The 25,092-nt window shown below is 37.0% G+C and overlaps 8 protein-coding genes across 8 annotated transcripts; 4 read left to right on the top strand and 4 right to left on the bottom strand.

Moving 5' to 3' along the window:
- The first annotated feature begins 271 nt into the window (after nt 1-271).
- On the top strand, nt 272-2,163 carry EV154DRAFT_490815 (uncharacterized protein). Its single transcript, XM_051599466.1, has one exon. It carries the CDS (start codon nt 317-319, stop codon nt 1,973-1,975), a length of 1,659 nt encoding a protein of 552 aa, XP_051463199.1. The 5' UTR covers nt 272-316; the 3' UTR covers nt 1,976-2,163.
- Nucleotides 2,087-4,113, top strand: EV154DRAFT_490809 (histone acetyltransferase KAT5). Its single transcript, XM_051599465.1, has 4 exons — nt 2,087-2,429; nt 2,489-3,052; nt 3,109-3,577; nt 3,634-4,113. The coding sequence occupies exons 1-4, from the start codon at nt 2,220-2,222 to the stop codon at nt 4,056-4,058; spliced, it is 1,668 nt and encodes a 555-aa protein (XP_051463198.1). The 5' UTR covers nt 2,087-2,219; the 3' UTR covers nt 4,059-4,113.
- An 807-nt stretch (nt 4,114-4,920) lies between these two features.
- EV154DRAFT_410936 (uncharacterized protein) lies at nt 4,921-7,365 on the top strand (the record flags this gene model as incomplete). The annotated part of the gene is made up of 6 exons (XM_051595430.1): nt 4,921-5,145; nt 5,242-5,424; nt 5,916-6,048; nt 6,137-6,396; nt 6,486-6,969; nt 7,055-7,365. The coding sequence occupies 6 exons, from the start codon at nt 4,921-4,923 to the stop codon at nt 7,363-7,365; spliced, it is 1,596 nt and encodes a 531-aa protein (XP_051463197.1).
- Nucleotides 7,366-8,457: 1,092 nt separating this feature from the next.
- On the top strand, nt 8,458-9,202 carry EV154DRAFT_557996 (uncharacterized protein; the record flags this gene model as incomplete). Its single annotated transcript, XM_051605468.1, has 2 exons — nt 8,458-8,473; nt 8,532-9,202. 2 exons carry the CDS (start codon nt 8,458-8,460, stop codon nt 9,200-9,202), a joined length of 687 nt encoding a protein of 228 aa, XP_051463196.1.
- Nucleotides 9,203-9,581: 379 nt separating this feature from the next.
- Nucleotides 9,582-12,499, bottom strand: EV154DRAFT_557995 (plasma-membrane proton-efflux P-type ATPase; the record flags this gene model as incomplete). The annotated part of the gene is made up of 4 exons (XM_051605467.1): nt 9,582-9,642; nt 9,713-10,079; nt 10,159-10,369; nt 10,430-12,499. 4 exons carry the CDS (start codon nt 12,497-12,499, stop codon nt 9,582-9,584), a joined length of 2,709 nt encoding a protein of 902 aa, XP_051463195.1.
- A 459-nt stretch (nt 12,500-12,958) lies between these two features.
- Nucleotides 12,959-14,630, bottom strand: EV154DRAFT_490802 (yeats family-domain-containing protein). Its single transcript, XM_051599464.1, has 6 exons — nt 14,429-14,630; nt 14,161-14,353; nt 13,943-14,097; nt 13,588-13,881; nt 13,402-13,519; nt 12,959-13,266 (listed from the first exon to the last, which is right to left on the bottom strand). The coding sequence occupies exons 2-6, from the start codon at nt 14,348-14,350 to the stop codon at nt 13,178-13,180; spliced, it is 846 nt and encodes a 281-aa protein (XP_051463194.1). The 5' UTR covers nt 14,351-14,353; nt 14,429-14,630; the 3' UTR covers nt 12,959-13,177.
- A 16-nt stretch (nt 14,631-14,646) lies between these two features.
- On the bottom strand, nt 14,647-18,071 carry EV154DRAFT_410745 (chitin synthase; the record flags this gene model as incomplete). The annotated part of the gene is made up of 3 exons (XM_051595413.1): nt 14,647-16,870; nt 16,934-17,503; nt 17,566-18,071. The coding sequence occupies 3 exons, from the start codon at nt 18,069-18,071 to the stop codon at nt 14,647-14,649; spliced, it is 3,300 nt and encodes a 1,099-aa protein (XP_051463193.1).
- A 3,504-nt stretch (nt 18,072-21,575) lies between these two features.
- On the bottom strand, nt 21,576-22,488 carry EV154DRAFT_173542 (uncharacterized protein). The gene has a single exon (XM_051594210.1). The coding sequence runs from the start codon at nt 22,311-22,313 to the stop codon at nt 21,630-21,632; it is 684 nt and encodes a 227-aa protein (XP_051463192.1). The 5' UTR covers nt 22,314-22,488; the 3' UTR covers nt 21,576-21,629.
- Nucleotides 22,489-25,092: the final 2,604 nt, after the last annotated feature.

The following is a 25,092-nucleotide window of genomic DNA, read 5'->3' as shown; positions in this document are numbered from 1 at the left end:
GGATAACGATGTTGTTTTTCATGCAAATATAATTGGTTCTTCAACAGAAGAATTGGCTGCTGATTTTCATTGGACACAGGTTTTTATGAAGGATCAAGTTACACAGACTGGTGAAAACATAAATATCGTGTGTCTAACACAAAAAAAAAAATCGCGCATAAATCATAAAGATACCGTGAACTGATTTACAGTGACTTGAAATGCCGACTCTATTGATTTTTGATGTGATACGGGATTATAAAAGAAGAAGGTTACTTTGATTTTTTGGATTTTTTTTTTCTTTACTTTTAATTTTCTTCTCATTGACATTTAAAGAATGGCGATTCAACAAGCACCATCTGAAATTTTGGAACAGATTTTTTTACTCTTGAACGATGCCAAAGAATGTATGTCAGTGTGCAAAGCATGGCATTTGACGGCTTCTCGAATATTTTATTCGGAAGTGACATTAACAAGACATAATGCAAGTGAATTTATTCGCCATAACGGGCAAAGCGGACAATGGGTTCGGTACTTAAACTTTCACAAGAAGATGGATAGTATCAGTGTAGCAGCATTTGAAGAATTAGTTTATCAAGTCCCGAATGTAAAAGTACTAGATCTGACTGGTATTGGCAAATCGGTGTTGCCTCCTTTGCTGGAGGTCTTGGTAACTAAAGCTGGGTTCCAATGCATGGACGAAATCAAGGTCAATAGTAACCTTTCAGGTAAAGGTAGAGAACAACATTTTTTAGCGTGTTATCAGTCTCGAAAGACGATACGACGTTTAAACCTGAATAATTTCCGCTCTTGTTACACTATAAATGATCTATCTGGGAATTGCCTAGAATTTTTGCCACAATTTCAACAGCTGACGCAATTATCAATTCATAATGACCTGTTGCACGGAGATCGATATATGCTCATTTCTACCGTATTAGACACTTGCCCTAAATTAATACAATTTGGGCTGTTTACAAAGAGACATTTCCCGGATGGATCTAAGCCAGGTTTGCTACAGATGATGGAAAATGATGTCACGGTGACCAAACTAAAAGCGTTAAAGAACATGGAATTCGAACTACATGATTTTCATGAAGGCTATATAAAATATATTGTACTCTATACGCAGTTACAGAGATTGAAAGTACACATGATGGATACGGATGTGCATGATTGGCTTACAGATAAAGAAAATGTGATCATCCCCTTTGCACAGTATCTATCTGGAGTCGAACAGGTGGAATTGGTGGCAGACATTGTGACGGGTAAAAGACAAAGAAACAATTCGTTAGGACATGATAAGATGACAAGACACTGGCAATTTATTAATACGGTGATGGCAGAAAGAAAGTTGCATTGTCATGTGTATCTATCAATGAAGGGTGGATATAGTGACGATCAACGGTTTAAGCTCAATGTGGATAAGAAGAAAATGATACTAGAATATCAACTTACGCCAGAATATCCGACAAACAATCTGATCCGATTATTTAACACAGAAGATGATAGTTTTATGATTGATTCGATGGAAGTAGGTGATGCAAGTCGATATCGTCTAGAAGATTGTATACAGTTGGTGTATTATGTCCGAAAGAAATGCCCTGATATAAAGTTTTTATTGGTTAATCGATCAAGTACGCGATATGTTCTAGAGGCGATTGAATACCCGTATGATCTGCAATTTGACCGAGTACATATGGGTGTGGGAGAAGGAAGAAAGTACACTGCAAAGACAACAAAGGAAAAGATAAATCATGTGTCACTTAAAGAAGCTATTTTATCAACAGTAACAATGCAAGTCTTGTGTCCGTCTCATGTTAAGGTCCTGAAATTGATTAATTGTATTTTACCGAGTATTTTGGATCTCACCTTTATCCAACATTTACATTATCTCGAGATCCAATGTGATGAGACAGACTTGAAGACAGTGTTAAGTAACCCCATTGACTTGATATCTATACGCGCTTCTTCCCCTATTGTAGTACAAACATAAAAACATTTTTTTTTTTAAATTAAAAGCGTCACTTTTATTTTTGTGTTTTATTCTATTGGTTTAAAAAAAAAATTGTTTTTGTTGTTGTTGTCCATTTACCCCCAATAGAGCTTTTTTTTTTGATTGTCCACTCCTTTTTTTTATAACACAACTGTAGTCACTCTTGGAGAAAGAAAAAAAAAGAAAAAAAAAGCGTCTACCCCTCCACTCCCTTCTTTTTTTTTTTTTATTTGCATACTGTAAAATGACCATTACTAAAAAGCAGTTTCAAATACGTCGAACTTCAGCACGTGCTATTGTTCACAAGATTGACACGAATGGGCCACTTGTCCCTCAATATTCATCTGTAGAAACTTTGTACCAAACAAAGGTTAACTTGGGTGAACAATATACCAGAGGATTGCCAGAGTTTAAAAGCATCGACAGGTTTGAGAATGCCAAGCATCTGGTGGAGGTGAGTCTCTTTCTTAACTTGTCTGCATTTTATATATATATATTAACATCTGTACATAGAGTCGACAAGTGCCTTCCACAGCAGAACCCATGGAACAAATAGTACCAGTAGAACAAATGGGGGTGACAGCAGTGGCAACAGCAACAGAAGCACAACCACAACAACCACAGCCACCACCACCAGCATCCTCTTCGCCACCGCAAAGAGCATCACCACTTCCCACTACACCACCACACGCAGAAGCAGAAGCAGAAGCAGCTACGAATCATGCTTCACGTCAATCAAACTCCGTCTCTCCGTCTGATTCGTCCAAACCCAGTCGTGTGCTGAGACAGAGAGTAACCAAATTAAAAATCATGAAGCGACGCAAATTAGTGCATACACCGTCCTCTGACTCATCGTCAGATTCATGTACACAGCTTCCAACCAAATCCTTCTTACCGATCCCTTCACGTCATCAGGAAAATGTGGGCCATATCCGTAAATTGCAGATTGGCGCCTATATTATCGATGTGTGGTATTTAGCCCCTTATCCGGAAGAATACAGTAAACTAGAGGTTTTACATGTGTGCGAGTACTGCTTAAAGTACATGAAGAGCGCCTATATAGCGAAACGACACAAGGTAAATATGCGAATGTTGGAAAAGAGAGAGAGAGATAAGACTTACATAGTAAATAGATCAAGTGTCCCATGAAGCACCCACCAGGCGACGAAATTTACCGTGACGGCAACATATCGATATTCGAAGTGGACGGACGAAAGAATAAGATCTACTGCCAAAACTTGTGCTTGTTGGCCAAAATGTTTCTGGACCACAAGACCTTATATTACGATGTGGAGCCCTTTTTATTCTACATCTTGACCGAAACCGATGCTGAAGGATGTCACTTTGTAGGCTATTTCTCCAAAGAGAAGCAATCATTATTGGATTACAATCTCTCCTGCATCATGACATTACCGGCCTACCAACGAAAAGGCTATGGACAGTTCTTGATTGATTTTAGTTACTTGTTGTCGCGCAAGGAAGCTAAAATTGGCTCGCCTGAAAAGCCCTTGTCCGATTTGGGATTGCTCTCTTATCGAAAATACTGGGCAAGCATCATTACATCACAACTACAACATCATGCTGGTCAAATTACACTAGAAGGTAAGTCCTTGTATATATGAAACAGTTGTACAAACATTCATCCTATGTCGTTGTAGAGCTCTCACGAAACACCGGCATGACAATCAATGATATTATCTCGACATTGGAATTAAACAACATGCTGGTGGAAAAGGAGGGACACTACGAAATTGTAATTGGACACGAACCAGATAGTAGTAGTAGTGTTAATATTAAAAATAAAAGGTTATATGCTAAAGGGGAACTATTGACGTGGGTTCCTTACATGGTAGCAACCAAAGGAGATGCTGGCATCTTGAATATACCACGTGAACACTCACAACAGCAACCACAGCAACCACCACAGCAACCGCCACAGCAGCAACATTTCATTGCAACATCAGACATTTCCGTAGACGCCATTATACCACTACCACCTCAATTAAGGCATGCTTCAAATAGCCCACACGCCCAAAAGAGCAGATTAACAAGGTCAAGTAGAAAAAGGCAAAGAGAGGGGTGAAGTTAAGAGAGAGAGAGGTTTTTTTTTTTTTTTTTTTTTTTTTCTTATACACATTTTTTCTTATTTTTTTTTTTTTTTTTTTTTTTTTTTTTTTTTTTTGCATACAAACACTTTCTTATTGGTTCATCAACTGTGGCAATAGTAATGTTGTCTTCTCCCCCCCCCCCTTTTATGACCAAAGCAAATAAATTGATTCGAATCTGACCAACTCCTTGTGTCTATATATCTCTCTCCCCCCTTTTCTCTCTCTTTCTCTCTTTCTTTCTTTGTTTCCTCTCTTATTTATAGTATGAATGATACTCTTTCATTTCATGCTTTACGTGCAAAGTTCCACCAAAAGACCGATAGTACAGACATGCACAAAAAGAAATTAAACACAAACACAAACACAATGCCAAGACGTATTACTGCTGTGGCTAAAAACATTAGTGAACTATCTGATCATTTTCCCTTGAAGCGAAATCACAGTGATATGCCACTCTCAAAGACATCACCTTCTCTTTGGTCTTCTTCCAACAGTAGCAGCACAACCGTTGAAGATGGAATTAACTATAACGACGAAGATGATGACGAAGAAGACGATATGGAGGAAGAAGATGAAGATATTGATGAAGACGATGAAGACGATGATATGGACGACGACGACGACGATGACGACGACGATGATGATGATGATATTATACTTTCTATTCCCACACTAGGTATACGAGCAGTGCCTCGAACAGGTTCTTTTGTCACCGAACTAAGCAAGAGATTGGCTATCTCTGAGAAAAAAGGTGAACCTGTCAGTCATACCATTCTTTCCATCAGAAGATCCGCACCCACTATAGAGGAATCACCTTCCTTACCCGTCACCACATCTATGCATCATATTGTTAATCGTAAATCAGTGCCCAACTCAACTTCCTCTCCTTCGTTGGTCATGCCACCAACTTCCAATATCAAACGATCTACTACAGGCACCAGCATTTCTTCTTCCAATTCATCCATCTCTGCCAACACCATATCATCCAGCAAACGTAATAATTGGCACTTCACTCATTGGTTCTCGCATCCGCCTTTACCCATGGTATCCAATACACCTAGCGTACCCACACTTCCCCAAGCACAAGCACAGGCACAGGCGCCAGCACCAGTACCTACAACAACAACAACCACAATACAAGCACCAGCAACATCACAGCCCTCTGCATTGAAACGAGCTCGTGTCATTCAGGAGTTGATAGCAACAGAAAGAAATTACCAGACTGATATGGAATTGGTTAAGGAGGTGTATTACGACGAAGCACAACAAGTGCTATCAAAGATAGAAATGAAGCACATCTTTATTAACTTACTAGACATTCTCTCTTTTGAAAAAGAGTTTGTTTGTTTACTCGAAACCGCCTGCAGTGAAGCGGATCCACATGTCACGATTGGTACTGCATTTAGTATGATTGTAAGTTTATACATCTTTAGACATATCTAGTTTTTATTATATACTTACCTATTTGATTAGATGCATCGGATGGACCAAATCTACGGTGATTACTGCAAGAAACATGAGGATGCTGTTAGCAAGATTCAAGAGTTAAGCTCAAGACCCACTGTACAAGCATTTATTTTGGTATAAACAAATCATCATCGGGGAAAAGGGGAGGAAGGGGAGAAGAGGGAAGGAGGAGCAAGCCGATTAATTTGTGTTTGTTCTAGTAGAAATGTAAAGATAAAATTCAAGGGCGTACCATGTGTTGGGATCTACCCAGTTTATTGATCAAACCTGTACAAAGGGTCTTAAAGTACCCGTTGCTGCTAAAAGTAAACTACATATTTATCTACATCTTATGTAACTCATTAACAAAAAAAAACAATAACTAGGAAATCGTGGCTTCTACTGCTGAAAACCACCCAGATTATGAACAATTAATCATTGTCACACACGAAATTCAACAAATGGCAGATCATATTAATGAAATGAAGCGAAGGAAAGATATGGTAGAACAGTTGATTTGTGACAAAAAGAAGATGGATCGCAGTGTTGTGTAAGTTTGAAAGTATTACATGTAAATGCATACTGATGTAAGAAAAGAATAGACAAGGGATCAATAAGAAATTCACAAGAAGAGTGCATCGCAAGAAACAAACATTGAGCACACAAGATGCTTCCTTCGATGACCTTTTTAAGCAGTTTGAAGCAAGGCAGGAAATTGCCAAGCAATTCGAACGAGGTGTACAAGATTGGTTAGTAAAAATTAAACAAAACGTACATGCATTATCAGACGTTGTCAATAGTCTAGATGCAGTGTACGGGGATTCCGATGGTATAGGCCTTAGAAGTATGCGTGCATTTAAGAAACTGGTGTCCCAATTAGAAACTAATTCAGTGGTAACTATCTTACTTATTTTTTAAAATTAGAAAATCCCTAAAAAAGATATTTTTATTTTTAGGAAACACTTGTTCAAGAAGCAGTTTACAATAGAATAGAATCATATTTAAAATTATTTAAAAATCCATCACACATTATTCAAAAACGAACTCGAAAATTAATGGATTATGATCGAGCACGACATTTAATTAGTAAAGGAGAAGTGCCCGACAAACAGTTACAGATATCGGCAGAACAGTACATTTCCTTAAATGCTCACCTATTGGACGAATTACCCATCTTTCTGTCTCTCACTGTTACCTATTTCGATATTATCATTAGCGAATTCGCTCGTGTACAATCCATTTATTGGCGAAGATCCAAGCTCGAATGGAAAACACTCACCATTGAACAACCCTTTGGTAAAGAACCTGTATGGTCCACTATCGAAGCCGACTACAAAGCAACTGTAAAACGTTTACAACCTCGTCTAAATGAACTCGGCTCCAAACCAAGAGACAGTGGCTACTTTGTCACCCCTCCTCCTCCTCCTCCTGTAGAACAAGGTAATAATAATAAATGAAAATAAGGGGGAGAAAACGCTACAAAATAGATGAATTTTTGACATATTTATTTAAAAAAAAAAAGAAGGACAGGCGATAGTAGAAAAGAGACAAAAATCAAAATCCAACAACAAGAAGTATGACAGTTTATTTAGTGAATCACAACCTATATTTCAATGTACAGCACTATTCGATTATAAATCGCCTGAAGGGCTCATAGTACGCGAGGGCGATTTAATACAGATTTGGTTACCGACCCATACCATGCATAATAATAGTGACACGGCCACCATTTCCACCAACGCATCTTCAACTGAATGGTGGTATGGCAACTTGACTAAGAATCCCGAAGTGTATGGTTGGTTGCCTTCAACCATTTGTGAAAAAGTCTTGAATTAAAATAGGGTTTCTTTATATATATTATCTACCCCCCGCATCTCATTCATTATTAAGATGTCTCCCTCTTTTTCTTTTTTTTTACTCCTCTCTCTTGTAACCTATATTCTGATATGCAGATCTTCTAAATTCATAAACAGCACGAAAAAAAGTGTACTATGCCTTCAATTAAGACTGGTTGATTTAAATAATGTTGCATGTATAAACCAGATTTTTCATTTCTCTGATAAAACTACTTGTCATGTAAGTCAGTATGAGTAACAAGCTATGGTTTCCATAAAAGTACATCTGCTCTAGACTATGACACTAGAGATGGTAGTTATATGCACAGCTTAAAAGCAATGTATTGAGCAGTATCATATTCTATGCGGCTGTGACGTTATCGAGTGACGCTCTCTGAGATGGTACGTGCACAAAGTAATTCGCAGATGCATTATGGAATCTCGGGATTAAAAGTCTTGTTTTCTCTAAAAATAACCAGTATTATTCATCTAAATGTACGTCGAATTGATGTATACGAAACCCTTTTAGTGTACTTCACATCTCTATGATGGTAATTTAACTATTTTTAAATATACAGCAAATGCCTTATTATGATTTTTTACAGACGCCCATCGCCTCGCGTGGTTTCTTAAGAATACCCAAGTTTAAAATAAAGCCTGCTCATTATATAAATTCGTATATTTAAGCTCAAGTAATTTTCTTTCGGCTACAAAGGGTTAATAACTTATGATCTATGAATTGACCTGAACAGTAATATGTTTACAAGTCGTTTCATCTCCCAAATTTTTTGATTAGAATCGTAATTTTAAGTGTCCTAAAATGTGCGAGTCTGAAAGTATTGATGTTATACTTAAATTGTGGTCTATATTTATCAAATAGAATAATACACCAACTTAATTGTCACAACGAGACAAAGATGCCATTAGATAATCAGGCTTTGACTAAACAGCCAATTTACCTATACGGACTTTTTTTTTAAAAAAGATACAATGGGCCACTAAATTTCATTGTCCTTCCAAAAAGCTTATATCGGATTTCATAACCGCTAGCTTTACTTGGCTTTTACTATCCCTTTTTCAAAATAAGAAATCAATGGCTGATACAGTAGGTAAGTAAACAATTAAACATGAATGACAAGTGTTTTTTTTTTGACATAAGCCATATAGCTTTATGTGGAACATGTGAGAGACGTTTTAAAAACTTGAGGGGCGTCAGAATTCATCAGTCAAAAGTGGCTGCTTGTCGTAACCAACCAGATCTTGTAGAAGGACTGGAGTTGGAACCAGTAATTTTAATAGAACAAAGGAGAAGAGCGGTAAATATTCCAGTTCCTATCCCAGGGCAAGGACTATTACAACTACCAGTGCAGAGACCAGCTCAGAGACCAGCTCAGAGACCAGTTCAGAGACCAATGCAAATAACAATGTGGAATTTCCCGTACCATGTAATTGCTTTTTTCTTGGAGATTATCGCCTTTGGGTTCTTTTTGATGGATCGTATCAGCTTTTTTATGGCCGGTTATTTTTTGACCTCTTGCTATTTCAACGAGGCTTGCAATCCTGGATTTAATGTGACTCCTTTACTCATCATTTATGTGAAGGAATTGATAGATCAGTTAATTCCTTACACTAAAATCGTAGTCGGGATCTGGACAAGCTTAAATAATTCCTTTCATTGGACTGTAAGAAGCGTGATTCGAGCTTATAACTGGACTACGGAATTCTTAAATCGATCTTTTGATTGGGTTTTGGACACTATAGTCCGAATTTTTAATTGGATCTGGAGAGGTTTAACTCGTGCCTTTGATTGGAACTTTGGAAGACAACTACCAAATTAATGCATACGGTTGTATTATGATAAAATAGAGCTCCCAATCAGAAAATATATTGTTTTTTTTTGTACTCAATAATAAAATAAAAATGGCATTTTGTTAAAACTAACAAGTGTAAACCTAGTCTTATTTTCTTGTCATTATCATTTTAGTTATCATATTGTGGTGTAGTTATTCTAGCGACAATCAATCTTGGGATTTTACAAAGATTTCAGACAAGCAATATTTATTTATTTTTCGAACCAACAAGTTCCAACGTTAGCACTGTATTATATAATGAAAAAATGGCGAAATGAAGTATAATTAAAAGTGTGTGTATAATGCAATACATATGTAGATATATATATATATTTCTCTCTTCGTCAATAGGGTGTTAAATATTAACTTAATTTGCTTTTTGTGCAAAGTTTGTGAATGCAAATACAATATTATGAGCTTCAACGGGTCTATAAATAATGGGATAAGTGATATTGTCAAGAATAATTGTTTTTTTTTTCGTAAAGAGAATACACTTACGAAATCAATTTATCCCACGCAGCTTTAGTTTCGATATTTCGTTGAGTCAACTCTTTACGCGAAGCCAACTTGTTTCGACGAGCAGTAGTGGGGACAATCTTGGCAGTCATTTCAAAGCTCCAAGAACGGAAGATTTGTACCTTGACAAAGTCTAAAAGCATAAAGTAAACAAGCGAGACACCCAATACAGATAAACCCCAAGGGTAACCACAGGGAGCTACACCTTCTTCCTCACCAAAGATTCCGTACACTGAAAAGAACAGGGCAATTACTTGGGTTCCAATAATACACAAGGTAAATAACCAGTTGGGCATATTTGTGTACCAGTAACCAGGTACACGAGTAGAAAAGATTACAAAATGAGGAGCTATACCATATAAAAAAAAGATGGAGGGTATTAGTTCTATCGGGTGAGAGAGTACCGGATATATAAATATAAAGTTTACCTGACGAAATATGCAAATACATGATCGAATGTAACTCATTGTCGGTCACATGGAAAACATCACGGGCAATATAGAAATGGGCGAACGATAAAGCGGCCAACAATGCAGCCAAAACAAAAGATAGTGTGAGTAATTGACCAATACGCCACTTGTCGGGCTTCTCGGAAATTTCTGTATTATCGATCGAGATAACCAAAGTAGCAGCATCATTCTAAAATCGACCAAAAAAAATATAAATATTTCATAATGTAGCGAAAACTTTAAATCTTACCAAGACACAAATCATGATTAAAAGTACAGCTGGCATGGTCCAATCTTCTACCAAGGTGATGATAAACATAAAGAGCAGAAAGTGAATAGTGGAGGTGATACGATAGAGAGCGTAAGAACGAAGACGTTGGAAAATAGCGCGTGAGGTAATAATACCATCGGTAATGGTAGAGAGACCAGGAGCAAGCAATACAATATCAGCAGCAGAACGTGCAGCATCCGTACAACCTTCGACAGCAATACCCACATCGGCTTTCTTGAGCGCAGGCGCATCATTGACACCATCACCAGTCATACCCACCAAAAGGCCCTTGTTTTGAAGCAATTCAACTACACGATACTTGTGCTCAGGAATAACTTGAGCAAACCCATCAGCGCGAATACAATGTTCAGTTACTTCCTCCTCAGATTTAGTAGGATCTACTAAATGATTGGCATCCAAAATAACACGACCCATTCCCAAACGAGCAGCTACTTCCTTTGCAATGATCATTTGATCACCTGTAATCATTTTGACATCCACACCGAGAGCATTGCACTCAGCAATAGTGGATTTAGAATCGGGGCGAGGGGGGTCAAGTAAAGAGATCATACCCACCAATTCAAATTTGTCCGTTGTTCCAGGTAAAGTCTTGGCAACACCAAGAGCACGAAGACCACGGCGAGCAAGCGAGTTAACAGCATGTACGGCTTCATCATCACCACCTACGAGTTCTGTAATAACTTGAGGAGCACCCTTGGCAACGCTGAAAAGCTGGTTAGTAGCAAGATCCATGATGGTAGCTTGGGTCATTTTAGTAGTGGGATTAAACGGCGAAAATTTCGTGACCTTGTAACCAGGAATCTCTCGGGCGTTTTGTCGATCTTTAAGAATGTCCAGTTGAGATTCAGCAGCACGACGTACAGCAGATTCAATAGGATCGTTTGCACCAGGTTCAGCAGCCAAGAAAGAGTAAAGCAAGATATCATCTTCCGTATATTCGTTTGTGAGCCATGGTTTATCAAAGGTCAGTTCGTTTAAAGTCAGGGTACCGGTCTTATCGGAACACAAGACAGAAACAGATGCCAGTTCTTCAACAGCAGTCAATCGCTTTACAATCACTTGCTTTGCAGCCAATTGCTTTGCGCCCACGGCCATTGTGACGGACATGACAGTAGGGAGACCCACAGGAATAGCAGCTACGGTCAAGACCAAACAATTCTCCAAGACAATCTTCCAGTTACCTTTGGCAGTGCCTCGGAAATGAACCATTTGATAGACAAACACAATCAAAACCAGTACGACAGTGGAAGTGATCAGAACGTTACCGATTTTACCAATGATCTTTTGGAAATGACCTTCTTCGGCAGTGATAGCAATCAGGTTAGCAGCACGACCAATAAATGTATCTGTAGCAGTTTTAGTGACGATAGCTAACTGTTGGCCCTGTTTAATGATACTGGAAGAGTAAACGGTACTTCCTTTTTTCTTGGCTACGAGGAGAGATTCACCAGTGAGACCAGACTGATCAATCATGAGTTCCGCTTCGGATTCTTCGCCGTTGACACCAAGACCCAAGAGACGAGCGTCAGCAGGGACAATGTCGCCGATACGAAGGACGACGACATCACCAGGTACCAGTTCTTTTACATCAACCTCCTTCAACTCATTGTCACGCCAACAGCGGGTCTTGAGAGCCAATGTTTGTCTTAATGCATCCAGTGCAGATTCTGCTTTGGCTTCTTCAATATAACCAATAATGGCATTGATGATCAAGAGGGCCAAGATAATACCGAAATCAATCCAGTCACCTACCACAGCTGCAATAACACAAGAGATTTCGATCAAATACGAAATAGGGCCCGTAAAATAACCAAAGAATTTTAAAAAGGGATTCGTCTTCTTTTCTGGTAATTCGTTCATGCCAAATTTTGCTTGTCGCTCTTCCACCTCTGTTGAGGTAAGTCCATGGCCAGGGTCTGTGTGTAAAAGGAGCTCTAATTCTGGTGAGATGTCCTCTTCATGTTCTATGTGCTGATGCTCTTCAAATTCAACTGCGTCTTTTTTCTCATCGATAGGATGATCAGCCATTGTTTTGGAAACTCTGTGATATATATTAATAAAAGGTAAGGTATAGTATTAAACAAGAGTCAAAATCTCTCTTTTTTCTCTCTCTTTTTTTTTTTCTTTCTTTGTATAGTTGTTATAAGAAAAAGAAAAACTATCAAAAAGTGAGGCAGGAAGGAAAGGAAAAGGAAAAATAAATTACGTTATATATAAGTTGCCGGTTGATTTATCACGCAGAGCAAATGCAAATAAGGGAAGATCTTTGTTGTTTATTTAGGGGATTATTATGACAGATTCTATTTTATTTCTTATTTTTTGATATGATATTCCTCCTATTATTGTTTTTCTGCATGAAAAAAAAAAAGTAACAGTTAAAAAATTTAGTCTTTTTCAAATGCATTGCATGTTACTTTACCAAACTGTCCCCCATCACGCGTCTCATTAGAAGAGAAAAAATAATCAGCAGTATGAGAGTGAGGTTAGGTAATTTATTAGTTTTTCACTAATGACTGGTATTTTTATTATTTTGCTAAAGCAGATTGTTTGTTATAATAGGTGGTTTATAATTGAATTATATCATTTCCATAGAGTATCAGCAAATAGACAGTGTTACATGTATCGGTACAATAGTTGTTACAAATTAAGGCGTTATATATCTAGGCATTGCTACCCGACATATTTTCTTTTTTCTTTTTCCTTGTTTTAATGATGCATCTCGATATTTCTTGTAAATTCCCATAATTTTTTTAAAAGTAAAGGTCCCACTGTATAAAGATCAATAAAGACATGGTCTATTATGATATCAAAAAGTTGTGATTAATTTTCCTTTCTTATTAAAATAATCTCCTCCCTTTTTTTTATGCTAGTATTAAAAAGCAGGATGCACCCTGTTTCTCGCCCTCTCTCACTTGCTTTAAATACCTCACCTTTTGTTTCAACAATACTCATATTCCTTCGGTCATGTTGGAAAAACATGTCGTATACCTTTCTTAACTGCTCATCATCCAATCCTTCTAAACTGTTGCCTAATATTTTAATATCCATCTATCATTGGTAGGCAGGAGATTTGTTAGTAACCAGGTAGATAAGAAAGGAAATTTATAAAAATATACCTTGGATAATAATGCATCATCCCACGCATTTTGTACGACGGAACCAGTTTGTTGTTTTCGGGTAAATGTATTGCAGGAGCCTATTTGCTGGTTGAGTTTGCCGTCATAAACTTGCTCTTGTCGATCGCTTAATATATTAGATGATGTCATAGATGATTCCGATGATTCAGAGTAATGTTTGGCTCTCTTTTTGTGTGGTTTATTAGGAACCCCATTGGCTGAATCCACTGAAGAAATAGATGATTCTCTTGTTCGCTTTACGTGACCCTTGAAAGCAAAATCCGATGGTAAATACTACCAATAACATGTTAATAAAAAAAAAAGAGAGATGTAAATTTCTATCTTGTGTGATTACCAGCGTGTAATATTCCGAATAATTTGCCTTTGCAAAGTTTAAGTCAAACATGACTGTTTGTGGTGGTATGTTTTCACCTTTAAAATGAAAAATCACTTTTAAATCAAATGCACCCCACCCTATTTGTTGCACAATAAAGGGTTCTTTGTAGCAAACTTGTTTGTGCAACATTGTTAGCATATTTCCTAATTGATCTATTAATATATATATTTTTTTACCTATGTGCGGTGTTTCAAAGGATTCATGTAAAAGGTATTCAACATGATCAATGAAAGAACTTAGAGACGAGTGACTATTATATTGGATTGGCTTGACACTAATGCCCCATTGTCTCCAAACAACGCCCTGAAAACTCTTGTTTTTTAGAATGCTGCTTTTACATGATATTTTGATTGGTTTCTCGATCATCTGCTACGCATTGAATATAATGCTTAATACATAAAGGGGGTGGGAGGGCGATTTTTTTAAAGCATGAAGTCTGCATACCTTGGTGTAGAACGGATATCTGTTTAATTGGCTTATGCGCTACTCCAACAAAAGGGGCTGTTTGTTTAACAAATAGACCTTGACAATTTTTTTTTTTTTGGAATGAGCTTTTTGCACACAATGTCGTCAAAAGAAGAAAAAAAAAAGTAGTTTATAATGATGTTATCCACTGTGACTTTTTTTCTGTGTTTATAAAGATTTACAATGAGGATTTATTATTACAATGAAGCGATGGATTTATTGTCTTCATCTTTTTTAGCATGACTATGATGAGGAGCAGGATCAGCCCAATTATTATCATGTGTGCTTTGTTGTATCCAACCCAATTCATGCGTTTCGGATGCTGTATCGGGTTGAACATCACTTGCATTCACTATTTCATCCACTTCAAATCCATGATGTCCTCGTGTGATTGTATCGGGTATAACACCAAGTGGTGCGGAGGACGATGAGTTTTCGCCTCCTCTCGTTGATTGATACTGTCCAGCTGTCCCTCCTCCACTGTACTCTGTTGTACGCGTCAAGGGCGCATTTGCACTCTCGTTAGATAGATAACTATATCGGTTGTTGTATTCCTCATCTCTAAACACATCGACGCCAGGACTATGTCGAGCAAATCTCGGTGTAGGTAAATTATGGGATTGTGCAAAACGTGTACGACGTTCCATTTCATATTCACTCCATTTCTTCATCGTGATCACACTACTGTCAAATTCTCCACTTTCATCACCATGACCCGTATCCTTCTTGACACCCTCAACTTTACGTGTATCACCCCAAGAGAAATCATCGAAATGCCAATAAGCGTAGGTAGGAAGCACGAAATTCCAGATGGGTAAACTGATTAAATAAATTAACATCCAACCAATATACACCACCTTTCGGCTGGTCATAACAATCAAAACTGCAGGCAAACCAAGAATTAAAGCCAATAAGATCAAGGGTAAGAGAGCGGGGTGTCCCATAATTGCAATAATAATAAGGTACAATGTAAATGAAATAGCGGCAGGTAAAGCCAGTGTACCCACCAGTTCCATAAACACAACAAACTGCATCGAGAAACAGAAGGTACCACACAAATCATTCACCATCAATAACTCGAATAGATTATGAATGGTTGAATTGATCCAACGACGACGTTGAGAAAGCAAGACTTTGAAGGTATCGGGGACAACAGTTTTACATACTGCTTGAGGTACAAACATCATTTTACGGTTGGGGAAAGTACGTAACATCAAGGTGGTTAAATAACGATCTTCACCGAGCAATAAGAGATTTTTACGATGTAAAGTATCCACGACATTTTCCGAATAATGTTCAACGATATCGGGATTGGCCAAGATGGGAACCCAGTAGCCATTGGGACCTTTGGGTGCTTTGATACGATACATACAGAAACAACCGGGTAAACAAGTCACACCACCAAAGATCGATTCAAATGCCTTAGATTGATGATGCGAGATGTAGTATTCGAACACTTGAATCATACTCACCCAACTATCTGTCTTGTTAGCAATCTTGGTCTCACCACACAGACCCGAAATTTCGGGGTCTTTTACAGCAGCCGAAATTAATCTGGAGAGCGCATCTGGGTATAATTTCGTATCAGCATCCACCATTAAACAAATCTCAAAATTATCAGCGGGAACACCTGTGATTCTCCATATCGAATTAAAGAATTCATATTCCATCATAGTCATACGTTCATCAAACATCACCTTTTGCAAAAACTGCATCAAGATAATTTGAGAGTCTCGTTTACCACGATTACCTGGTTTCGCTGCTCCTTCTTCTTCGGGTCCACCACATTTTACAATGGTAATCATGGGTACACGCGATTGTTGTTCAATAGGAACGGTATCATTGTTATACTTGTAAAAACCCGCATACACTTTGGCACAATTATTTCGTCTGGATCCATCAGCAATGGCAACATAGGGTTGTGCTTTCACTTGATCCGCTGGTACGATTAAATCACGCATCATGCCAACACACACATCGGGTGTAGACATACTTTCTCCACTACCCGTAATTAATCCATCACAAATCACTAGTAAAAGCGTATGACTCTTGGGATAATCACTGACACAGATTGAATCCAGCGTGATTCGAATACCTTCTTCTCCTTCGGAATAACAGGTCACTAAACAGATAGTATGGGCTAATGGGTAATTAAATGGCATATAATCAGGTGCAGGTTGAGGTACAGCAAAGGGCGATAAAGGATAAGGACAAGGAGGTCCTACACCGTTAGGTCCATTTCCGTTAGGTCCAACGCTTCCAGAATCACTACTACGCCCATCCCAAGAAAAGGATGAGACACCTTGGGTAAGACCGTGTTGGTTTGAAAAGGATGCAGTGGAACCACGTAAATTAGGTGTATTTAAAAACGAGGGTGTAGATGATGACATGAATGAATTAGGTCGACTCCCGTTACTATTACTAAAAATACATAGGTAATTATGTTAATATGCGTCTCAACGGGATGGTACTTTTTTTTTTTACTTTTTCCAGGCGGGCATAGGAGGTTTGTCTAGATCAAATCGAGTGGATCCATGTTCTAAAGGCGTAAATCTTGAAGTCTTTGGTAAATATGTTCGACGTTTTTGTGTCTTTGTTTGAGGAGGAGGGGGTACGATAGCCGCCGGACCATTATCGTTAATATCTTGAGCCCAGTTCTCAATTTGTTCTTCACGTTTCATTCTAGCGGCGTAAGAGGTTTCTTCTTTAAAATTACCTAATCGCCATGATAAAAACCATCCAAATATCACGGCCAGGGCAAATTTTGAAACAATGACACCTAGAATAACCACCAAGGAGATATACAGGACGATTTCTGAAAACATACAACCTACGGAGATCGTATCAATTTGTCCGACGCGGATAGTCTTGACTAAGCAATCGGCCTCTTGCTCCCATGGGATACCAGATCCACGGTAGGCCTTAATTAAATAAGTCATATCTTTGCCTGCAAATTCACTTTGGTTGTTCATAATTTTCTCTACAAGACCACCGGACACTGTTTTAAAATATTCTTTGGGTAACGATTGTAATAAACCCAGATTTAAAACATTACTGAAAAAAAAAAATATTAAAAATAAATTAAAGGGTTAGATAATATAAGGTTTCATCCTTACCCATTATAAAGCATAAGATGACTGGTAGAATTCACATCCTCGTAATTATAATAGACTCTGGAAGCTTGATCGTAGCCGCCTTTACTATTAGGCACACCTTCCTTTGTGAAAGTATCAAATAAATTTAAAGCGGCACTACTGGTGTGACAATTGGATCTATTTGTGTATTGTGAGACGTCGGGTACGATGGTGCTGTTGGGGTTGAATAATTGACAAGGGAAATAATTTGGTTGAGCTCCCTGAAGTGGAACAAACACATTATCACATTCGGCAGCCTTGGTAGGAAAGAGTAATGAGGCATCCATGCCTGCACCATTCATAGGTGGATACAAGACATCCGTCGTTGTCCCATTGCTACCCGGATGTCCTTTCCATTCCGAAAGCATGTAAGCCCATCCTTTCACCACAAGGTAACCAGGGCTAACTTCATTGCCATGTACCGTGATGGGTTGAATCGGACACGTCGCTTCTGTGAATCCAAAAGTTAAGAAACCAACAAACCCCATAATGAGCAAAATAATGCTGACCAGTCCTATTTTCTCTCTCCATGCGCTTTGTGCTTGTCCTTTCGGAATGCCTTGTAAAATTATAGTTAGTATTTACAAGTGTTGTCGTAATTTTTTTTTTTTTTTTTGGTCCTACCTGCACACAACAACAGTTGAGGTGGTACACAACAAGTTAATAAATAACAATAAGTCATCCAAGGGCCAGGTAATTTTGAAGACCAAGAAGATTTGGTGGGTGGTTGATCATATTCAAAGTTGATAGCAGTAGCACCACCGGCAGGAACACCCTTTTCTTCACGACCCAAGACACTTTTACCGCGACGAATAGGTGGTAGGTTTCCGGTACGACTGGGTTGTACTGTGTCTGTGGGAGCTTGACTGGCGGCTTGGCGATAATGATATTGACGATGATTGGGATCTATTCGTTCACGTTCCGGTCGTACAAGGGATTTACCCCTCTTGACAGGTTGTGTGATAAATGCTTGCGCATCCGAACCCATCGTTACTTCTTCTGCATCGGATGAGTTTGTTGAAAATTCTCTACTTAGGTTGGGTTTATATGATTGAATCTTTTCATTTGAATTCATTTTATATTATAATATAGTACAAGAAATAAAAATAAAAAATAAAAATGAAAGAGAGAAAGAAGAAACTAATTCTTCCCCTTTCCCCACCAAAGAAAAATAAATAATTATAGAGTAGCGCGGTTTTCAAAATAAATTTTAAGCCGTCGGTGATTCTACTGACTTGGCAAAAAAGCTATTAATAACATGCATCATAATACAACAACCCACATATATACACACATGAAAAGATAAATTATATAGATTTTGATCTGTGCGCTAAAGTATTCACAATTGAACTTGATTAATTATAAATATTTTTCTTATATACTTTTAAGTCTCAGGCACACAAACTTTCTTCTGTTCCAAACTAATTTAAATTCATAAACATGACGAATTACAGATCGGGTTATAATTAGTCCTCCAATCAAAGAAGCTGTCAGATCTGTCTCGTGATCAACATTGTACATTATAATGATGCAATAATTATATCAACTATAAGGGTAATTCCCTTAATCAATCTATTGAAAAAAAATCCTATTGTTCGGCCAAGAGGCGCGACATGATCTATTATGGTGTCAAGCTAGTACAGTGACTCCATTTTCAAACTTTGTTTTCCAAAAACATAGCTGATTTCGCTTTGATCTACAATAAATATTTATTTGCATAAAGTTCAAGTCTGTTTTGGTTAAGCACACAACCTTTTGCTTTTGTTAGGTAGTTATTGCCCAGCTGATTAAATACGCAAATAATAAATCAACTACAGTTTAACTTTCATGTCTCATGAAAATTGGTTAAAATACCCTAAAATGTTTAATAAATTATGTTGAAATATGTAAACCAACTAAATTATGTGTTGTTAAAAAAAGTAAAGTGCTGAAGCGTCTTATCACACCAATTATGATTGACGATAACGAAGACTAATTTTCTTCTAGTGGAATAGATGTATACAGCTTTACTGTTATACTATTCATGACCAATTTTAGCCCACCCATATTCTTAAACAAGGCTGGGATTATAGGTATTAGCTGTTGCTGTTGTAATAATAATCGCTTTTTTAGCTGCTGAATCCCCGTTAAGACTAGCGAAAGTATATCTAAATGAGCGGTGATCGGCAAGGGGAAAATCTAAATATCTTTTAAAAAAAAAGTGATCATAAATATAAAAATCTTATTTATCAGACCTTGTAAAGTGTAGCTGTCTTCCTGTATTATACTAATATTATAGACCTGAATACTCTCGAATTGACGGTTTGATTGATATTTAACGGGCTTGGTGCTCATATCATCAGAGATTTGAATGGTTCGCTTCTTATGGGCACAAAGCGTTCTGATTATTCCGCTTTTTAATTGTGCGCCCATTAATTCTTTTTTTGCCACAAAGCTTAAACCTGATAAACTTCAAATTATTTTTTTGGCGGGAATACCCTCCCCCGGTTGACGTTAGGCAACATTCAAGGTCTAATGAATGCTCATTATATGTATATGTATTAATATAAAAAAATGTAAATTATTTTAATATATGTACTACTTTACAACCATCAATGTCCTGGCGTTGACCCTTTCCTTGAACTGTTTTATTGATAAAGTTCATAGCTTTTAAAAAAAAAATTACAGTTTTAGCCATGTCCTGCTGTTTTGTTGAAATAATTGTCGGGTGTTACAAATCCACCTCATGCTTTTTGTTTATTTCAAATGATGGGCATCCCCTATATTCCCCAGCTTGAATATTTTAACACCGACAATGTTTGATGGCTATCACTAAAACGTTTTAAAAACTAAAAATGTAAATTATTTTTATATTATTGTTTAAAGACATTGGAACAATAGTTCTTCAGTCAGGGATTTTTAAAAAAAAAACGTTTTTTGGAACATAAAATAGGATTAGGTGGCACGTTAGAAGGCACTATTTTCGCTGGATCCCTCTCTATTCATTTTTGACCACATACTTGATGCCTTCAAAAAGACTTTACAAATATTAGTAGCTCGATTTAAGGGTGACCAGAAATTTCGAAAATCTCACCCTTAAATAGAAAATACCCTTAAATCGAGCGACTACTGTGTTTGCATAGGTGTACATCCCAAGTGTTTGAACAAGAAGTTTGCAGAGTTAAATCTTTACTGGGAAGCTGAAATTTTACTACAATAAACTGTTTATTGATACCTTAAATTTTGCTACAGTTGAAATTATGTAAATCTAACCTCTGATCAATGTTACTTGTGAAATTACTGACAGCAATAGTGCTTGTCATTAAACTCCTTGCTATGTATATTGTAAAATCGATCGCCTTTTTTTAACCAACCAAACTCCCAAATATCATGATGAGTTATACCAGATGTATATTCGTCGTCAGTCAAGTATGAAGCCTTCGACAATTTATCAAGAACATCGTTGGCAGGAATGAAGCTATACAAATCCATAGGATTTTTAGACAAATGATTCAATGGAGGGGTGTAGTACGTCGGTCGAATCCAGCATTGCCTTTCTGAAATGTTACTGTTGTTGAGGATATCATAGATATAATAATAAAGTTAATTGTCACATCACATTAAGGATGGATAATAAATATAAAAGTTAATCATGAATCACACATTACCCCGCTTGTTCTCATCCTACCGTTGGACAGTCTGTACACAGGGCAAAAGCAATACAATCGAATGGGCCTGGACTATAGAATATTAATAGATCTTGAGCACATATATTACTCTTGTCATTTGATGTTATAACTGTTGATCCCTCTGACTAATATTTATATACTCAGTATGGAAGGGCAAAATTTTAAGACATGTTGATTATTTACTATCACCAGATTATTACATCATGATCCAATAAGGCGCTTAATATTCTCCCTAGAACTCTCCCAGTTCTTTATATAAATATCCATAGTTTTTTCTCATAGACCAAATACATTTTTTCAATACGTTTTTAATTATATTTTTTCGTCCATAATAAAAGTGGTATCCAAGTTCTAACAGTATCACTTTTGGTTTATTTTTTATTTTGTTTTCCATGCAAAACAACTTTTGAAAATGTATTTTAAATTCTTTGCAATCTTAAGTCGATCCTTCAGAAAGTGAACGTAATCTTCTTTATCCATCGAACCAGAAACTTCCAACAACACAAAATCCAAGCCTAGTTCTTTTGAAGATACGATACAGTCAATTGAAGAGCCTTGTGCCCTATTTTGGTCGTCAGTTTTGGCAAGGTTTTCCTCTTCCTTCGATGCGGCTAATTTAAACTCGCCCCATTTATATTGCCAGAAATTTTTTTTTGCGTCAAATACAGTGGTAAATACTTTGCTAAAATAACTGATAATAAAAGAGTACTCGTTTTCATCAGGCAATTTTTCCTTGTATCTCTTTCTTTGAAGTTTAAGTAGCTGCAAACATTTCTTTTTTTGCTTGTACTCAATGTCGTCTTTTTGGAGTGATTTTATAGCTTCCTTTTCTTTTGCCTTTGCTTCATCGAAATCTGAAGCTCGTAAAATGCTTTTTGTAAAATGATAAGCCGTATTTGGGGTTTCATCAGAATATGTTGCCTTTTTTATAAGACTAGTCCTCCACTTCAAGAAATCGTCCTTCAAGATATACTTGGTTTTGTTCTCATCAACCTTGCTGACGAAGTCTAGTATCCCATAAAATAAATAGTCTTGATCGTGGATATCAGTTTTTTTAAGCATTTTCTTTTCATTATTAAAAATGCTTCTCAGCGTATTTATATCTTGGTTAAAAGGGATATCCAATTTTTCGGAATTGAAAAAATTTTCAATCTAATTATAATTTATGCATCAGCGTTTTGAAACTTTAAGGCACAAGGCTTTAGTCTTAACTGGTAAGACCAGAAAAACTAAGCCGTATCATTTCAACCGTGCCAATTTATATTAAAATCTGTATACTTACTTCATCCGTATGCTTCGACCTATCTTTTAATATTCTCGGCATCATATCATCCAACACTCCATCTGCTTGGTTATGAAGAAGATTCTGTGTAAAAAAAACAAAATGTGAACATGTGGTCCAATTTTACTAACAAACGAGTACAATTACATTATTAACAAGTCTGGATAAACGCGACCAATCCACGAGGTTGTAGTCACATATGAAATGCTTGTGAAATCTCTCGATGATATTCAACCGAGGCTTCTGTTCTTTCTGAACTTGGCTGCTTGGCGAGAAAGTCTTGGACGTGATTCATCTTTAAAGTACCAAAGAAAAAATATTCAAAAAAAACGTTAATATTTTCGAAGCTGGAGCGACAGAGAAATAATTCGGAAATGTCTAGACTTCCGTATTTTTTTATACTACTTACTGCCAAAACCAACAAGCCAGTCTGTTTACATATATTTACAGTGTAAACCCTGCTATTTACAACCCGTCCATCCAGTAAGTCCTTAAAACCCAGCCTAGGAAGGGAACATCCTATAGCAAAGACTAGTCGTAGCCGTAATATTGCAAGAATGGCAATGCGTCTTCTATTTTTTTTTTGAGAAAGAGCCAATAATTTAGTGTTTCTTGAAAAAACAAAAGCTGTTATATACTAACCTTTTATCTTTCATTTTTAAAAAAAAGAGAAGTGGGTTAAAGGAGAAAAAAAAAAGTGTGTGAACAAGCCCTATTTATAAGATTATTAATCAAAAATTGTGTAATAAACAAGAGCTTATGTCAGAATGATGTAGTTAATCATTTAATCATCCATAATGTTTGGGCCTTTACTAAAAATAGAAACATTTCCAAACCTCCTCCTTCCCCCCCCCCCTAAAGCAAGTCAGAACTTGGTAGTTGTCTATCAGCGTTTAAATAGTAATATGTACTGACAGTGAAGTATATTTTATTCAATGAAATCAAAAATCGATCATCCTAAAAAGTTAAGATGAGAAGGCGTGTCGATCGGCGTAAACAATTTTTCTTAGACTTATGGGCAGACCATCACTCGATTCTATTAACATTTTAAAAAGATAAGATGTGAAGAAAATCACAGAAAAGTGGCCGAGTGGACGTTGTGCTGGTTGATGTATGTGTGGGGGATACCAATGATAGGACAGACGTCCTGATCCGGGGTAATAATGTTATCGAATCGAAAATAAACTCCAATAATTTTTCCGAATACATTTAAAGATAGTGTCAATGATGGAAATTGGGATAGTTTGAATATGGATTAGACCTCAGAAGGTTTAAGTAAATACGTATAAAGCAGGCGATAGCGGATACAGATATGTCCAATTCTGCCAAACACTTTGGCAGGTGACAAACATATGCTCGGGTTAATAAGAACTTGCTGAGCGTGACAAACAGAGAGGATAATCGACTAGATGTGGGTCGTATTAACCTTATTTGTGCAGAATTTGGAACGAAAGTTCAACCGACTTCACCAAATGATTTCCAAGTAAAACCAGTTATGCGACTGACAGAAGTCATTTGCTGAGGAGTTTTATAAACCGTTGCCTCACGGAAGGATTTGGTGGTAACTTGATTAATCAAACGCGTGTAGTTGAAGAGAAAAGAAAACAGGTGGGCTGAATCGAACATGAAAGCAGGATTTTTTTTTCTGAATCTTGATAAGAGCGCCAAATCAAATGTGATTGGGAGGCAACAATAAAGATAATCACTGTTTCTTGTATCACAACAGGCCGCTTTACTAGCATTATCGGTCCCAATATCATGGTTTAGCTTGTCTAGTACCTGCTTGTAATAGTAATAGTATCTGTCTTTCTCGGATGCACCGCAGGTGGCGTATTAAGGGAGTCACATTAAGTATATTTGATATGTAATATAAAAAATGTTTATTATAAATTGCGATTCAGATAATTATATGTGTGATGGTTGTGTAGCTATATCTGATACGACAGTGACAGGTCACTTGGCTATTTCCAAACATAGTGAGGGTGTTACCACAAATGTAATCAATGAACAAAACCATAGTATATAGAGGTTCATCCATAAGTTATACGGAGTAAAGAAGTCAGTGAATAGCCAGTTTTCGGTAATATGAGAAATAAAAATAAGTACACCTATTGAAGACCAGCCTTTGGGATGAATTGTTTCACGATAACACAAAATGTAACAAGACAACTAGTATCAGGGTACACCTTGCCCACCACTCCTGCTTGTGACAGTATCAGTACAGGTCTTTCTCGGCTGTACCGCAGGTGACAGTTATTCAACTGAGACAAATTCGTTTAGGCTATTCATTAAGCAAGCCATTAACAAATTATTCTTTAATAAGATGTTAGTTTAAATAAAAATGTTCAAGAAGAACCTACGTCATCTTACTTTTTTTTTAAACGTTTTGTATACTGTGTAAACTTTAATTTAAAAACACGTACTTTGTATCTGGCGGTTGATTTAAGACTCGTTGCTATTCGGATCCTAAAAAGTCTATGGGAAATAATCCTTTAACAGATTATTAATGTCATCAAATGTGACAAATATAATTAAAAAAATCCCTACATACATGGTTAT

The sequence above is a fragment of the Mucor mucedo genome (assembly GCF_025094135.1).
Source record: "Mucor mucedo strain NRRL 3635 chromosome Unknown EV154scaffold_3, whole genome shotgun sequence".
Taxonomy (NCBI): Eukaryota; Fungi; Mucoromycota; class Mucoromycetes; order Mucorales; family Mucoraceae; genus Mucor; species Mucor mucedo.
Note: the sequence above shows the minus strand (reverse complement) of the source record. Positions and strands in the feature narration are given on the sequence as shown.

Excerpts from the sequence above, each read along its gene's own strand:
- EV154DRAFT_490809 (XM_051599465.1), top strand. The coding sequence starts at position 2,220 with ATGACCATTACTAAAAAGCAGTTTCAAATACGTCGAACTTCAGCACGT. Across the intron at positions 2,430-2,488 it reads ATGCCAAGCATCTGGTGGAG|AGTCGACAAGTGCCTTCCAC; the intron begins GTGAGTCTCTTT and ends ATCTGTACATAG. Across the intron at positions 3,578-3,633 it reads TGGTCAAATTACACTAGAAG|AGCTCTCACGAAACACCGGC; the intron begins GTAAGTCCTTGT and ends ATGTCGTTGTAG.
- EV154DRAFT_490802 (XM_051599464.1), bottom strand. The coding sequence starts at position 14,350 with ATGATCGAGAAACCAATCAAAATATCATGTAAAAGCAGCATTCTAAAA. Across the intron at positions 14,098-14,160 it reads CTTTGAAACACCGCACATAG|TTTGCTACAAAGAACCCTTT; the intron begins GTAAAAAAATAT and ends TGCACAAACAAG. Across the intron at positions 13,267-13,401 it reads GAGTATTGTTGAAACAAAAG|ACCATGTCTTTATTGATCTT; the intron begins GTGAGGTATTTA and ends ATATCATAATAG.
- EV154DRAFT_173542 (XM_051594210.1), bottom strand. The coding sequence starts at position 22,313 with ATGCTTAAAAAAACTGATATCCACGATCAAGACTATTTATTTTATGGG.
- EV154DRAFT_490815 (XM_051599466.1), top strand. The coding sequence starts at position 317 with ATGGCGATTCAACAAGCACCATCTGAAATTTTGGAACAGATTTTTTTA.